The sequence below is a fragment of the Dermochelys coriacea genome, chromosome 4 (assembly GCF_009764565.3).
Source record: "Dermochelys coriacea isolate rDerCor1 chromosome 4, rDerCor1.pri.v4, whole genome shotgun sequence".
Classification (NCBI taxonomy): Eukaryota; Metazoa; Chordata; order Testudines; family Dermochelyidae; genus Dermochelys; species Dermochelys coriacea.
Genome location: NC_050071.1, coordinates 124,444,317 through 124,459,415, shown reverse-complemented (window position 1 = coordinate 124,459,415; position 15,099 = coordinate 124,444,317). Strand labels below are relative to the sequence as shown.

Below are 15,099 nucleotides of genomic sequence, written 5' to 3'. Positions count from 1 at the left end.
AATGATAACTTAAGGATAGAGAGCATCTCAAAATGTAATGTATTCTTTTTTTTCAATTGAAGTTTAGTTTTATGTGTATACTTCATACAGTAGAAGTAAACGTGTTATAGTTTATTTTTCAAGAATGACGTTTTAGCAATATAGAAAAGGAGTACTTGTGGCACCTTAGAGACTAACAAATTTATTTGAGCATAAGCTTTTGTGAGCTACAGCTCACTTCATCGGATGCAACTATAGCAATATAGAATTTGCTACATCATCTTTTGAGTCTTTCAAAAGAAAGGGATAGGCCACTAATTTTTTGCACAGTTAGCAAAGTGCTTATTACTGAGGGGCTATCAAATAATAAATAAACTTTTAGTTTAATGATTGGTGTTTATACCTTTAGCCACGTGAGTGTCCTAGGATACATAAAGGGCTTGATTTTTCCGACTTACACAGGGTAAATCAGAAGTATTGCCACTGAAGTTAGCATAAAGCTGTTATCAGTGAGAAAAGAAATAGGCCTGCTGTCCCCTATTGAAAGGGGCATTTTCACAGACCCAGGAAGATATGCTATATGTCTTGATATGATGTTGATTAAAATGGTCTTTAAACACATCATTAAGTCTGTACAGGTGAAATGTCTGAGTTCTGGATGGTCGTCAACTATTTATCAATGTCTGGTGTTGTGAATGTTGGTGTTGCTATGGCTCTGTAATCCATGTTAAAAAAAAAACCCACAAAGTATATATTAGCCATAATGTAGTATGAGTTTTATTGGTGTAACTGAATGTGCAGTATGTCATCGGATGCAGAGTGCGCCATGAGCAGTATCCATGTTAACTGAATATGTTGGAAAATAATCGGTGGGAGACCAGGCTAAGAAGAACCCTGTAGACTTTTTTCATTTTTATTCTTAAAAGTAATATTTGCATATATTTTTATTTTGGTATTTTTGCTGGGCAGGGCGGGGGTGGGGGGCACTAATCTATTATCAGGAGTGTGCAGCTGATATATCCAGGTCGCGAATGCCCACAATTCCCACTGAAAGATGTGCCATGGTCTGCAAGTTGTACATGTGCTATAAAGGAGCAAGAACTTGTGCATTCATTTGTTATAAGTTGCACACAAAAAAATCTGCCATGTTTCTATTATCTGAAATTAGCAACATTCAAAACATTATCAGCAGTATGTCTATACTGCAATTAAAAACCTTGGGCTTGTGAGGCTTGGACTAAGGGGCTGTTTAATTGCAGTGTAGACATTTGGGCTTGGGCTAGAGCCCAAGCTCTGGGACTCTGTCAGAGGGGAGGGTCCCAGAGCTCGGGCTGCAGCCTGAGCCCAAATGTTTATGCTGCAATTAAACAGTCCTTTAGCCTGAGCCCTGTGAGCCCAAGTCAGCCGTGGGTGTCTAATTGCAGAGTGGACATACCTAGTGAGACCCTGGTTCAGGACAGCACTTAAGTACATCCCTACACACAATAGCATTTAAGCATATGCTTAATTTTAAGTCCAAGTTAAGAATGTGCTTAAGTGCTGTCCCAAACAGGGATGCTTTTCTGAATCACTACCTAAGTAGAATGTTACTCTAATCTATTGTTGTAGGAAAAAATGGTGACACAGAAAAGACCATCCTCATGCATATATTTAACTCTCCATCTCCTCATCCCTTTTTCTTCTTTACTGTCCTGTACTATCAAAACTGGGCTAGTTAATGAAGAAACCAGTTAAAGGGACATATTAATTTTATAGAACAAGAAATCTGGTTACAAAAAGAGCTGAAAGTGTATATTTACACAAGTTGGCTGCCTATGTTCTCCAAAACCTCCATAAACTCACCTTATGTAGAGTATTGGGAAGTGTGCTTTTGTTTGGGTTACTATGATAAGTCCTACATTCTAACATTAATTGTTAGGTCATCGTAACAATGCTCTGTGTTATGTACAGTCTTCTAATGTAGTCTTGCTTTTTGTTAATCCATCATTGTTCCCTCAGATTATAGTTCTGAATGGGGAGGAAGAGTGAATTTAAGGTTTTATTAATAGATTCCACAATAACATATTCATTATTAGGAGGAGGAGATGGTCTTGCGGTTAAAACACTGGACCATCAGGTTTTCAGGAGAAAACAGTTCATTTCTGAATGTTACCATCAGACCTGAGACATAGAGGGTCTGAATATTACCACAGACTCTCTGTGCCTTTCTTCCTCCTAATAATTTTCCCTTGTGAAGATAAATTGATATGGTAAGGCACTAATAACCTGTGCTGACAGGTGCTATAGAAGAACCTAAAACAAGTGTACTTCAATGATAATTATTGATTCAGGTAGGAGTTTGAACAAAGCCCACTTTAGCACAGCTAAATTGCCAGCATGAAGAAAGATTTACAAGCCCAGTTCAGATAGGTGTGACAATATTCAAGAATATGCTGCCAATATATTTTAAATTAAACAGCATTTCTGTGGGACTAACTGATTATTCTTAAAATTGCAAAACAAAACATCTACCCAACCCCAGTTTTCCTTAATTTCTGATTCGTTTACCCTTAACAGCACTATTTTTGTACTACAGTTCCAGAGATTAGAAAGTACTTTCTTGTTCTGTTTCCAGTAGCTGCAAACAAGTGTACGTTCATGCCAGGGGTACTGCATGCACAATATCCATCCATAGCTGAAGTTCAAAAACACAACTTTTTTTGTAAATGTGTTTTGGCTAAAAATAAGTTGAAAGAATTATCTAGGGAAGGAATTGCTCACATGATTGGTAATGACTAGTTCAAATGTAGTGTAGATTTGTAGTGACCACAAATTGTTACCCATTACTGAGAGATTTTTTGATGTAGAGGGCGCTGTGAAAAATTCATGTAGGATGCGCAAAAAGCCACTAAGATTCAACATGGGCTCGGGTTCTATTACATTTGTGTACTTCAGCCCAAGACTGTTAAAATGTTCCTAACCAGGTCTGAAGCTGCCCTACCTTCCCCACAAGTGCATCTCCTAGGAGGAGAACCTTTAAGAGGATGCCAGCTACTGTGCTAGGGTGTGTGCAGCTGGCTGGCAATGGGAGCAGGAGTGTTTTCCATTATCTCACTGACATTTTGGGAAAAGGGAAGTGGGTGCTTCCTATCTTCTCCATTACAGAGGGTGCCCCTGGAAAAGCCTGCTGGCACCCCCATAAAGCTCAAGGGAGAGCAGAAGGGGCCCTTTAACCAGAGGAGCCCTGCATGCGGAGGTCACTGGACCTTTTCTTGAAGACAAATGATAAGGAGGGGATCACTGAGGCATAGATTGTGTGTAATGGCTAAAGATTTTTCTGGGCAGTTCTGGTTTGTGTAGAGTCTCCATGCCAACTTGCGGGCATTTTACCATGGCTAGAGCCCTTTGCAGACTGAGCCCTGGGGGTTTCATGCAAGTCTAGGATATGTGAGCTGGGTTAAGCTGACTATCCTATTCTTAATGGATGCAGTTTCAAAAGAGAGGACACGGCCTGAATGAGCTATCTCATCTCTACAGGGGGTCCTTCAAGGTCAGGATTAAGGCACACTGATGGGAAAGTGTGAAGAAACTTGCATTGCTGCAGTATGGTACTTTTTCTGTGGACTTCGGTCTCCAGGATTGTCTACATGGCACCTTTCATGTGTAGTAAATTTACTGAAATCTTATGAACCTTTCTCCTACACAGACAGACACACAGAGTCTTACTTGTTGTGGGGTTCCGTGTAAATAGTTTGCTGGTGCATACCATTCCACAGTACGATCACAGAACAACTTCTGTGGGGTTTTGTATGTAGAATTAAAAAAACACTAAGCAAAGTTCAGTAAGATATTATTTAGTTTCATCACTGGTTTCCCTATCATAATTTCTCTTTAACATTTGGGGACTGATTGTACAGTATCATACTGCCAACTGTCACTAACGACTGGCTTACTGTTTCAGTCTTGCATGATTGGCTGCAGGCTGCTTTCCACTAAGTCCCTTACCCATGAAGAGAGAGCTCTTCAATCTAGTAAACAGCTGCATGGTATTACAGTGATGCATACCATATATTCCTGAGCTTCCAAATGCTTGTGCAGTGAACTCTGTTCCAACGGACGACTGAGCTGTATAATTTCTAGTAGCAGAGAACTTCTCAATTAGAAATTTAACACACCAGAAATAAGTAAGTAGTAGTTACCCGCATATACGTATTTAACATTTAGAAACACACTGGAAGTCCATCCATCCACCATGTAGCATCTTACCAGGACTCATAAACTACTATTTTCCCTATTGTCAATCTAGCTTTAATTGGTAAAGCAAGAGACAGAGATCACTGTTGTCACTTCTTCTTAAGGGAGGGGATCAAACAGTATTGTGAAAGGGCACATAAGAGAACCTAGATAGATCAATATTTATTTTACTGCAGAAGCCAACATGATTGCCTTTCTGTTTTTCTCTCACTGGGTCTCTGAATTCATTGCTTTCACTTCCAGTAAAGTCATAAGGCTGTTTAGTATCTGTTGTATCGGAGCCCTCAGGAACACAGGTAAGAATTGATTTATTTTTAAATTAAGTTTTAGGTTGTTGAGTCCGATTTTATGCAATTGGTGGAAGTTCTCCCCCTTTCAGAAGGCCCTCCATGTCATGGAAGCCCTGTTGTACTCCTGCATGGCAGTGGAAGGAGTATTTGGTGGGTAGGCAGTAGGAACCTCCACCAAAGCTTCTGATAACCTTGCAGAGGGTGAGGAAGACGGGGAGCGTTGTATCCAAACTTACAAGGATCCATGCACAGAAGCCTGGCCAGGTAAATGTAGAGTGACAGTGGACACCGTTCCGCCCCATTAACTCAAATTGTGTCTTCAGATTGTGGGATTAGTTTAGTCTCTAACCCCTGGTACATTACCCACCTGTAGCCTTTTTACTGGGGTTTTGTCAGCAGAATGGTGAATTTCACCCTCTGTAGTTCTTGTTGTTTGCTCCTTTGGCCAAGTGGAAAGCCAGTATTCTGACCATTTTGCGGTGATTGAGTTAGGATGAGAAATCGGTGGCACAGAGTTGGAGTAATCCTTGGTCTTTTCTGTTTTAATTACAGAAATATACACGTTAGAGATCTGTTTCCCTGAACTGCAGTAGGAACTTACATCACCGGACTTCTGTAGAAATCCCAAGACAGACGCTCCAGCCTTGTGCCCAAGAAATCATAAAATCATAGAAGTGTAGGACAGGAAGGGACTTCATGTCCCCTGCCTGGCTGTCCCTCCAGCTCTACTTTATTTTAGGGTCACACTGATTCTGCTCACTCTCACAGCTTGGAACCAACACCTAGACCCTGCTTTTGGAATCTAATTAGTGCCCCGGTTAGCACCACTGTCTCCCTCAGGCAGGCTTGTTCTCTGGCTTCCTGCACCAACCCCTACTTTGTGTCCAGCTTTTTTACTACAAAAGAGTCTCAGTTGTGTCTGCTCTTAGGCATGCTCCTTTATTTTAGTCAGTGATTTACCTAGTATCCAACACTCTTGAGGGCAGGTATTAGCACCTTTCAGCATACATGACAACAGTGTGTTTCAGTCTCCTCTGACTGATTTTGATGTCTGATTCTGTATCTGTATACAAGCAGTCAGAGACGTGCAATGGGATCACTAAACAAATAAAATTTGTTGAGGTTCATCAATGTGGCAAAGCCCAAAAGGATGTGGCATCTTTTCAAATTGAGTGCCACCTGAATCAGCCTCTGGCGAGGTGCTTAAGATAAACTGAATCTACAATCAGACTATACCCATCACTGGCAATCTTGTTATGCCACTGAGTAGCACAGAGTAAATCAGCTTTGACTTTGGCCTGCCTTCACATCTTTAGTCTGCATATCAACCTTCATGTTATTTAAACAATGTTAGTGTGTTAATATTTATCTAACCTAAGGCATGACTAAGGTGTCTGAGACATGTGTGAGCCTAATGATGAATAGCAGTGAAGTGTTCACTCACTTGGAATTTAGGCTGCTCTGTAAGTTAGACTTCTTGGGCATTTTTCATCTTTTTGACAAACTGATCACATTATTATTATTTAATTTCATATGCTAGCAAAGTGTTAATAAGTTTGACCATGCAAAATTTTTTGTATCTTGAAAAATTGCCTGTTTGGAGGTGAGGTATTTGTATATAATTAAGCTTGAAAGGATTAGATTTGGATTGGTAAATGTTGGTAACATTGATTTCACTGTACATACACAAACCAACAAAAATATTTCCCTCAAAAATAATAGAAATGTACAGATCGGCAAAGTAAGAAAAGTGCTGCTTGAGAACTTCCTAGAGTTTGATTTAAGGTTATTGACTTTGTATATTTTGATGTTTGATGTTGGCCATTTGTGTTTTAACTGTTATAAAGCTTTAACTTTTTGAATCTCAACATCTACCATCATTAAATAATTGTCTGACCCCCTTGTAACAATGCTGGTTCTGGCGGGACCCAACTGAGAGTGACAATTCAGGACATATTGCTTAAAGCAGGGCAGTTACAGCCCAAGGCTGGGATTTTTCCTTTGGCAAACCAAACCAAACAGACAGAGAGGACTTTGGTTTTACCCCACTGTCTAACCACAAGTCACACAAGCAATTCCCTTAGACACTCCAGTTTCCCAGTATCAACACCAGTGTCACTCGTTATGGGGATGAATGGTTATGAAAACCAATAACCCAATGAAAGAAAAAAGGTTCTCTCGATCCCAAAGGACCAAGCCTCAGATCCAGGTCAATATACAAATCAGATCTTACCCACAAATCACGTTGTTGCCAATCCTTTAGAATCTAAAATCTAAAGGTTTATTCATAAAAGGAAAAAGATATAGATGAGAGCTAGAATTGGTTAAATTGAATCAATTACATACAGTAATGGCAAAGTTCTTGGTTCAGGCTTGCAGCAGCGGTAGAATAAACTACAAGTTCAAATCAAGTCTCTGGAGTACAAACATCCACAGCTGCGATGGGTCATCAGTCCTTTGTTCAGAGCTTCAGTGTAGCAAAGTTCCTCCAGAGGTATGAAGCAGGATTGAAGACAAGATGGAGGAGCTGCAGCAGCTTTTTATATTCTCTTGCCATGTGGTCTTTCTTTCTTTGTCCCACAGACAAGCATTCCATCACATGGCCTGGAAAAACCTCAGAGTTCTGTCCATAGGCATGTCCCTGTATACCTTGCTGAGTCACAAGGTGTGTCTGCCTTCTCTCATTGAGTTAATTGTATAGCTGATGGTCCTTAATGGGCCATCAATCAGGCTAGGCAGACCTGACACCAACTTGTCTGGGTTGTTACCCAGAAGCATAGCACAAGTTTGAACTATAGACAGTATAGACCAGACGTGGGCAAACTACGGCCTGCGGGCCACATCCGGCCCACAGGACCATCCTGTCCGGCCCCTGAGCTCCCGGCTGGGGAGGCTAGTCCCTGGCCCCTCCCGCACTGTCCACCTTCCCCTGCAGCCACGCCGCCACGCAGGCAGTGCTCTGGCCCACCGCTCCTACTGGGCAGCATGGGGATTACGGCAGGGTCTGGCTGGGTGGCGCGGCTGCTGCTGGTAAGAGGGTAGGGAGCGGGGGGGTTGGGTAAGGGAGCAGGGAGTCCTGGGGGGCAGTCAGGGAGCAGGGGGCGGTTGGATGGGGAGGAGGTACGGGGGGGGCGGTCAGGGGATGGGGAACAGAGAAGGTTGGGAGTGGGATCCCCGGGGGGCCTGTCATGGGGCAGGGGTGTGGATAGGGGTCTGGAGGGCAGTCGGGGACAGGGAGCAGGGGTGTTGGATAAGGGGGTGGGATCCCAGGGGGTAGTTACGGGTGGGGGATCCTGGGAGGGGGTGGTTGGGACGTGGAGCAGAGGGGGGTTGAATAGGGGGTGGGAGTCCCAGGGGGCTGGATAGGGGGTGGAGGTTCTGAAGGGGGCAGTCAGGGGGCGGGAAGTGGGAGGGGGCAGAAAGGGGACAGGCTGTTTGGGGAGGCACAGCCTTCCCTACCCTGCCCTCCATACAGTTGCACAACTCCAATGTGGCCCTTGGGCCAAAAAGTTTGCCCACCCCTGGTATAGAGCCAATACTTATAACTTTAAATACAAAAATGATACATGCATATAGATAGCATAATCATAACCAACAAAACCTAACCTTGTCTTAGACACCTTATTTGACCCCCTTTATACAAGATTTGGTGCCACTACAGGACTTTGGAAGCAAAGAGTATTCTCACCTGAATCCCACACAAAGCTTGCACACAGCAGGACTAGCATGCAAGGGGGAGAATGCAACCCCTGAAGGTGAGCTTCCCCTCCTCCCTGAAGCACAATACATCGCCCCTGGTATGACTCTACATAACCCACATAGGGGCCAGTGCCTTAAAGAGACAATGAAATCTTTATTTAAGGCGCAGCATGGGTGAAAACACAAAAGTGCTCAAGCGAGATGTGCACTAACAGCTATTAAAGGCTGCTGTTGAACAAAGATGGAGGACGATGTTGCCATAGAATATTTACTTATGTTCTTATGTACTAGATCTCATAGGCAGGATGGCACTAAAAGATGAAGGGCCTTGAAGATGAATACAGAGGTGTTTTGTTTATTCTGATGGGGAAGTGCGAGCCCATGAAGGGGCACTATCAGGGGTGGCATCCCAGATCAACAAATCAGGAAGATGACTCTAGCAGCAGTATTTTGAACGGACTTGAGTGGGGCAAGGAAGGAGGAGGCAAGGCCAGAACGAAGGAAATGACAGTAGCTGTGGTATGAGATGATGCGGGCTTGGACAAGAGCATGTTCTGTGGCAAGAGATGACAGGATTTACATACAGGCTGGAAGGGTGTCAAGAGGGCCGAGTCAAAGATTATGCCCAGCTTACGGGCCTGTGTCACAGGGAGGATAATGGCTGAAATCTTCTGTTTATCCACACTGCAGGGCACAAGCTTCCACACGTTGCCCTTCTAGTAAAAAGAAAAGGAGTACTTGTGGCACCTTAGAGACTAACAAATTTATTAGAGCATAAGCTTGATGCATCCAATGAAGTGAGCTGTAGCTCACGAAAGCTTATGCTCTAATAAATTTGTTAGTCTCTAAGGTGCCACAAGTACTCCTTTTCTTTTTGCGAATACAGACTAACACGGCTGCTACTCTGAAACCTGCCCTTCTAGTGTGTCTCAAATCCAACTTGCAGGAACACTTCATGGTGGTGCATACAATAAAGTTCAGTCTTGATGCCTGTTCAGTCATTGTTGTCTCTGCTGAGGTTGACAGTCATGGCAGAGCCCTTTCTGATGTGGGCACTTGTCCAGTGGGAACTGGACTGAGATCAGCAAAAAACCAGCAACAGAAGATAATTTTTTGGTTATGTCTGACCTGAGTTGGATTTATACTGGCAACCTAGAAGTAAAGGATTCTGTATGGCATCTGCAATCCCTGAGCTATCTAGCCTGCTGCACAACACGCAACTGAAAGCTTGCTTATTTATTTACTTATCTATGATTCTCATTCTAAGTTTGCTGAGTGCTGTTCTTAATGAATGGAAAGCAAAATACTAGAACAGAATGAAGGGTAAAGATCTGATGACAACTCATGGGATCACCTTACATTCTGTTAATAATAGGAACACAGAACTGATACTAGTTGTTTGGGTACGCAGGAAAATGGGTAAAATAATTCTTAGCTTATAATACTGTGCAGAAAAATAACTCTTTGAGGACCAAGTCCTGATCTGTTTGAAAATAATAGGTCAGGTTCTGCTCTTAGTTATGATGGGCTGAATGTGGAGTAACTTAATTAATTTCAGTGGAGTTACTTTGGCTATACACTGGCGTCACTGAAAAGAGAATTTGGCCCAATGGGAGTTTGTTATTGACTTCACTGGAACCAGGATTCAACCATAATCCGTAAAGTAATGTCCTGTACCTTTTTATTGTTTTCTGAACTTTTTAAAATGAAAACATTGTTTCATTAAAGCCACAAGTCTTCTGTGTATTTATAGATCTCAGACAGTGGAATTCTAAACAGCAACAAGTGCAGGGGCAGGCTGCAACCCAAACATTTGAGCAGACCACACTGCAGTCTGCTCCTTCATGGTTGACTCAACACATACTGAGTTTCTTCCAATTTCTGCTCTTGAACCACCAGCAGTTACAGGCATTTTAGTTGCACTTTGATTGTGGTCAGTTTTGGGCCTGAAGAACGGTGGACAGATCTGTTTGTCTACCAATATTCATAGTTCACTAATCATCACAATATCTAGGTGTTGTGAAAATTCATACCTGAGCTTCAAGACTCAGGCCTGTCTCAGTTCAGTTTAATCAAACCTTAATGCTAGCAAAAATTTAAGAAGGGAGGTTTAACCTCCATGCTTCAGTACTTAAGCCATCTCTAACTATTAGAGGTCAAGTTGAGACCTAATGTGGGGGAGCAGATTATCCCATATTTGTCTACTGTGGAGTCCTTTCACTTTCCTCTGAAGTAGCTGGTACTGGTCACTATTGGAGATATGATACTGGACTAGATGAATCTTGGTTCTGATCCAGCATGGCAATTTCTATGTTCCAAATCCAAACACTTCTAAACTTGGGAAAGGTTCAGGTCTGAAATTTACTGCTCAGCCCCCTCTAACTACGACTTAGATTTCTACAGTAAATACTTGATATGTAAACAAATCTCCTAAATTCTAAAGCAGATGACTGACACAGCTCTGACCTGAGAAAGTTGATGTATAAATAAGAATATAAGAAACCCACAGCTGTTGTTTTCCACTGCTTGTATTTTGACTTGGTTTAATTTGTTTTTGGTTGCATGACTCTCGGAAAGCTAACTGAGAAGGTAGAAATGATTGAGTCTGCTGCTTACAGTTTCTTGGATCAAAATGTGTTGCCATTTAAATTTGTTCCTTTTATTTTTTTTTTCTCAGAATATATCTCACTGATTTCTTTCATGACTAGCACACAACATTCTTTTGATCACGTATAAATGTTTAATCTTTGTTTCTGTTATGTGTGCAGATGAAAAGTCTATATTAATGTTGTGCTTTCTTTCAGGGGCTGGTGTTTTTTTCCTTTCTTGTGCCGAAGGAGAGCAGATCAGTTTTCTGTTCGACTGTATCGTTCGTGGTATCTCCCCGACGAAAGGCCCTTTTGGGTTGCGTCCAGTCCTACCAGGTTAATATAGGAAGTATAGAGTAACCGTGCAAAGTAGGAACTTGCCATGTCTAGCACTTATTGCTCAGATTGGAATTACAGCTTGCAGACACTTGCTGGGCATGGACAGTGCAAAGTGATTTTCATTCTGAAATGTCACATTACAGATTTATCAGTTGAATGTCCCAGATTCCCTTGCTGCTCTAGCTCATTCATATTTCTGCAGCTGCTGGCCTTTGCCTGGTCTTATCTAACTATACCAAAATATAATATTTTGAATAGGGATGGGCCCAAACCAAATCTGCGGTTTGAATAGTCCCAGTTTGAACCTAGATCCATATCTAAATCAGGCTGCTGGATGTAATATTGAAAATTTGCTGAGCCAAACCCCTAGAATACTAATTTTGGGGCTAGATGACTTCTCAAGCCCATTCCAAAGCCCACTGAAATCATTGGAAAAATTCCCAATGAACTTCTAGTGCTTTGGACTAGACCTGTTCATCCTGATCTCAATCTTGCAGTTCAGGCTCTTTGGTGAGTAAGGATTAAATTCCTTTTTCTGTTTTGTGGTACATGCTGCATGCACTGTAATGTTCAGAGAGAAATTAGATGTGATCTTGCGGGAGGTCTATCACCTTTTGGATTTAGTAGGTCAGGAAATGTAATATGCAGTTAGAAGGAGTATGTCAAGCAGGGCAGGAAGGTGGAAGATGAGCTTGTAGAACAATAGCTGTGCAGTGTCTGGTGAAGGAGGAAACTTTTAAAATGGTGGAGGAGGGGGATTTCACATTTTTAGCAAATGTTTGCACTTCCATAGTTAGGGGTATTTAATGGCTTTCATGATAAGAATAATTTTACAGGATATTTATCATTGCTGTAAACATGCAAACAAACGTTTCAGAGTAGCAGCCGTGTTAGTCTGTATTCGCAAAAAGAAAAGGAGTACTTGTGGCACCTTAGAGACTAACAAATTTATTAGAGCATAAGCTTTCGTGAGCTACAGCTCACTTCATTGGTTGCATCCGATGAAGTGAGCTGTAGCTCACGAAAGCTTATGCTCTAATAAATTTGTTAGTCTCTAAGGTGCCACAAGTACTCCTTTTCTTTATGCAAACAAACCAATCTCTTGTGTTGAAATGTGTTATAAAAGATTTACAGTAGAACCTCAGAGTTTCAAACATGAGTTACCACACACCTCATTTGGAACCAGATGTACGCAATCAGGCAGCAGCAGCAGAGAGAGAGACACACACAACATTTTTCTTCTGTATAGTAAAGTTTCAAAGCTGTATTAAGTCACTGTTGTAAACTTTTGAAAGAACAGTCATAACATTTTGTTCAGGGTTACGAACATTTCAGAGTTACAAAAGAGCTCCATTCCCGAGGTGTTCGTAACTCTGAGGTTCTCCTGTAGTTTGGATGTGAAATTTGTGGAAAGATAGAAAAAACCTCTCAGTCCTACCACTTTAAAATTAATTGCATATTGTATACAGCACTTGATTAATCTTTCGCTTCCTTGAAATCAATGCTTCTATGCTACTGTAAGTAAAACAAGTGAGAGAAAGGCAAATCAGGCCCATAACAGCTCACTAATTTTGTATGCTGTTTTTTGCATTTATAATGTAAACATTAATTCATTTAAAAAATGCCAAACAATGAATTAATAATAAAGTCTTTTTGATGTGTACGAAAGTGTTGGGATGTTCAGATTTATAATTTTGTCAGTTAGGGTATACTCAGAAAATTGTAATTTACATAAAGACTTTTATTATGGACAGTCAAAAACTAATTATTTAATTACATACAAACTTATTTGGTCTTCAAAAGAGGTTGAGTTTGATAAAGAATTACGACAATGGGCTACTAAAGAAAGAAACCTTAATTCTAACTTTTGAGTGCTTGACTTTTGCAAATTTAATATTCTTTTAACATATTTTTTTATATAATTTCCTTTTTAAAAAAAATTAAAAGTTATAAACAAAAATTCCATCATGTAGCACTATATTGACCCTATTTTCCGGCCACCTCCCCTGGTTCCAGTTCCTAACCTTCTACCCCTTGAGCTCCAGCCCCTGTTCCCTAACCCTGCACCTCTTCCTATGCCTCATGTTGCTTCTCATACCCCTCTGCATTCCAGTTAGGCTGTTTCCTCCTTCTCTACCATGTTGCTTTGGGGAGTACTAAGAGTACAAGAAAGATGATTTCCCTGTTCTCGATTCCTGTGTCTGGTGTCAGAGCAGTCCCCAGCTGCCTGGAACAGCAACTGCAGGAAGGCCTAGGTCAACTATGCTCAGTGCAGATGGAGTCTTCAGAGAATTTAGCTGTCAAACTCTAACAAGTCGCTACTGAGCATGTGTGAACTGCAGTATTTTCAGAGGCTGATAACTGATAAGATAGCTATAACTTCTCAACAAAGTGGTTGTAAGAATTTTTTTTTAACATGGGCGAAGCAACCTATTTTCCCCTAATCTCATTCTTGGAAACAGTTTAACTATTTTATCTGAAACTTTACAAAATAATCCAAATTATTGATAAGACACAAGTTCCAAATTGATGCAAACATCTTGGATAGTAAATTCCAACCTGAATTGTTTAAGTTTGGCAAAGTTATCAGCAACTGAAAATTGGTTCTTATAATGGAAAGTGCCACTACCTGTGCCGCCTATAATAAATTGTGAGACAAATTGTACCCTCTGTTAGTCCAGATTTATCATAACCTACTCCACTGGAGTTACACTAACTTCAGTGGAGTTTTTTAGATTTATATTAGTGTAACAGGGAGCAGAATTTGGCCCTGTGTTGGCTTTGTACAGTATATTAGGATTTTACATTTTTAGTAGCCAATTCTTCATTAGTTGCATGCCCAAATCTCCCTTTGGCTTTAATGGGAGTTTTCGGTGTGCAAGGAATACAGACGAGACCTATATTGGAACAGATTTGAAAGAGGTAATCCTATAGGTTGAGTAAATAATAGTTTTCCCCCGCTAGTTTTTTATTTTCTAGAAAGTACAGAAGAGCAGCTACCATTGTCTCTTGTCTAGAGTGTAGTTCATACTCTTCTTTGAGAGAATAAAATGTGCAGCTACAAGACGTGAACTAGAAGCAAAACGAGAAAGCAGGAATAATCAGGATCTCTAATGACAGACAGGAGCTTATGAGAACTGGGAGAAGTATTTTACCCATGTTATAGCATTGCAGAATTGATTTGGGTGCGTTTACAGCTTATTTGGCTGTTTTGTCTTCTACTGAAGCATTAGAATTGGCTACTCCTTATGCAGGCACCAGAACTGAGGATTGCAAAGCATATGTATTTGTGAATGATGGGGTACTTTTTTCATTAAGCTAATACAAATGAAAGAATTGTAATATAAAAACCACCAGTGAAATGATCAAAACTGACAAGAGACAATGTGTTGTCTGTTGTTCTTGCTGTTAAACTCCCCCACCCACCCACACAGAGCACTAGGGAATGTATGTCAGCTCCTCCTGTATGCTCTGCAGCAGTGGTTCACTAATGAACATTATTCTTAGAGCTGGCCATATTCCTGCTGATAAAGATGTTGGACAGACAGAGGGAAACAAAAGTACATAGATCTCTTGAGGCACTTGAAACGTGTCAGAATGGGGGAATGGTGACAGAAACGCTCTCAATTTTTTTTTTCCCCTGAAGATTGAATGTGGTTATAGAAAATTGTCGCTTTGTTGACTAATCGATTCAGACACTACCACTGCAGCTCATCCTGCTGCCAGATTCCCCCTTTAATCAAAAGGGCCAGACCCTCACATAGTGTAAATGGTGTAGTCCCATAGAAGTCAATAGGGCTACACTGGATTGTGCTAGTTAAGGATCCATAAAGGGGGATCAGCTTTTTTCTGCAGGGCACTTCTTTGATATTTTTAGTGGCCTGCTACCCCCCAAAACTTGGGCGTAATTGTACTTTGGTATAAAAAATCCTCTGTGGATGTAGATATGTATGTGTACTTCCCTCTGTTCT

At 41.2% G+C, this 15,099-nt stretch overlaps 1 protein-coding gene across 1 annotated transcript in view; it reads left to right on the top strand.

Moving 5' to 3' along the window:
- The window catches only part of DOK7 (docking protein 7), a 107,643-nt gene that overhangs the window by 22,655 nt on the left and 69,889 nt on the right, over positions 1 to 15,099 (top strand). Inside the window, exon 5 of the mRNA XM_038399713.2 lies at positions 11,006 to 11,125. Within this exon, the coding sequence (XP_038255641.1) occupies positions 11,006 to 11,125 (120 nt within the window). The remainder of the gene's footprint in view (positions 1 to 11,005; positions 11,126 to 15,099) is intronic.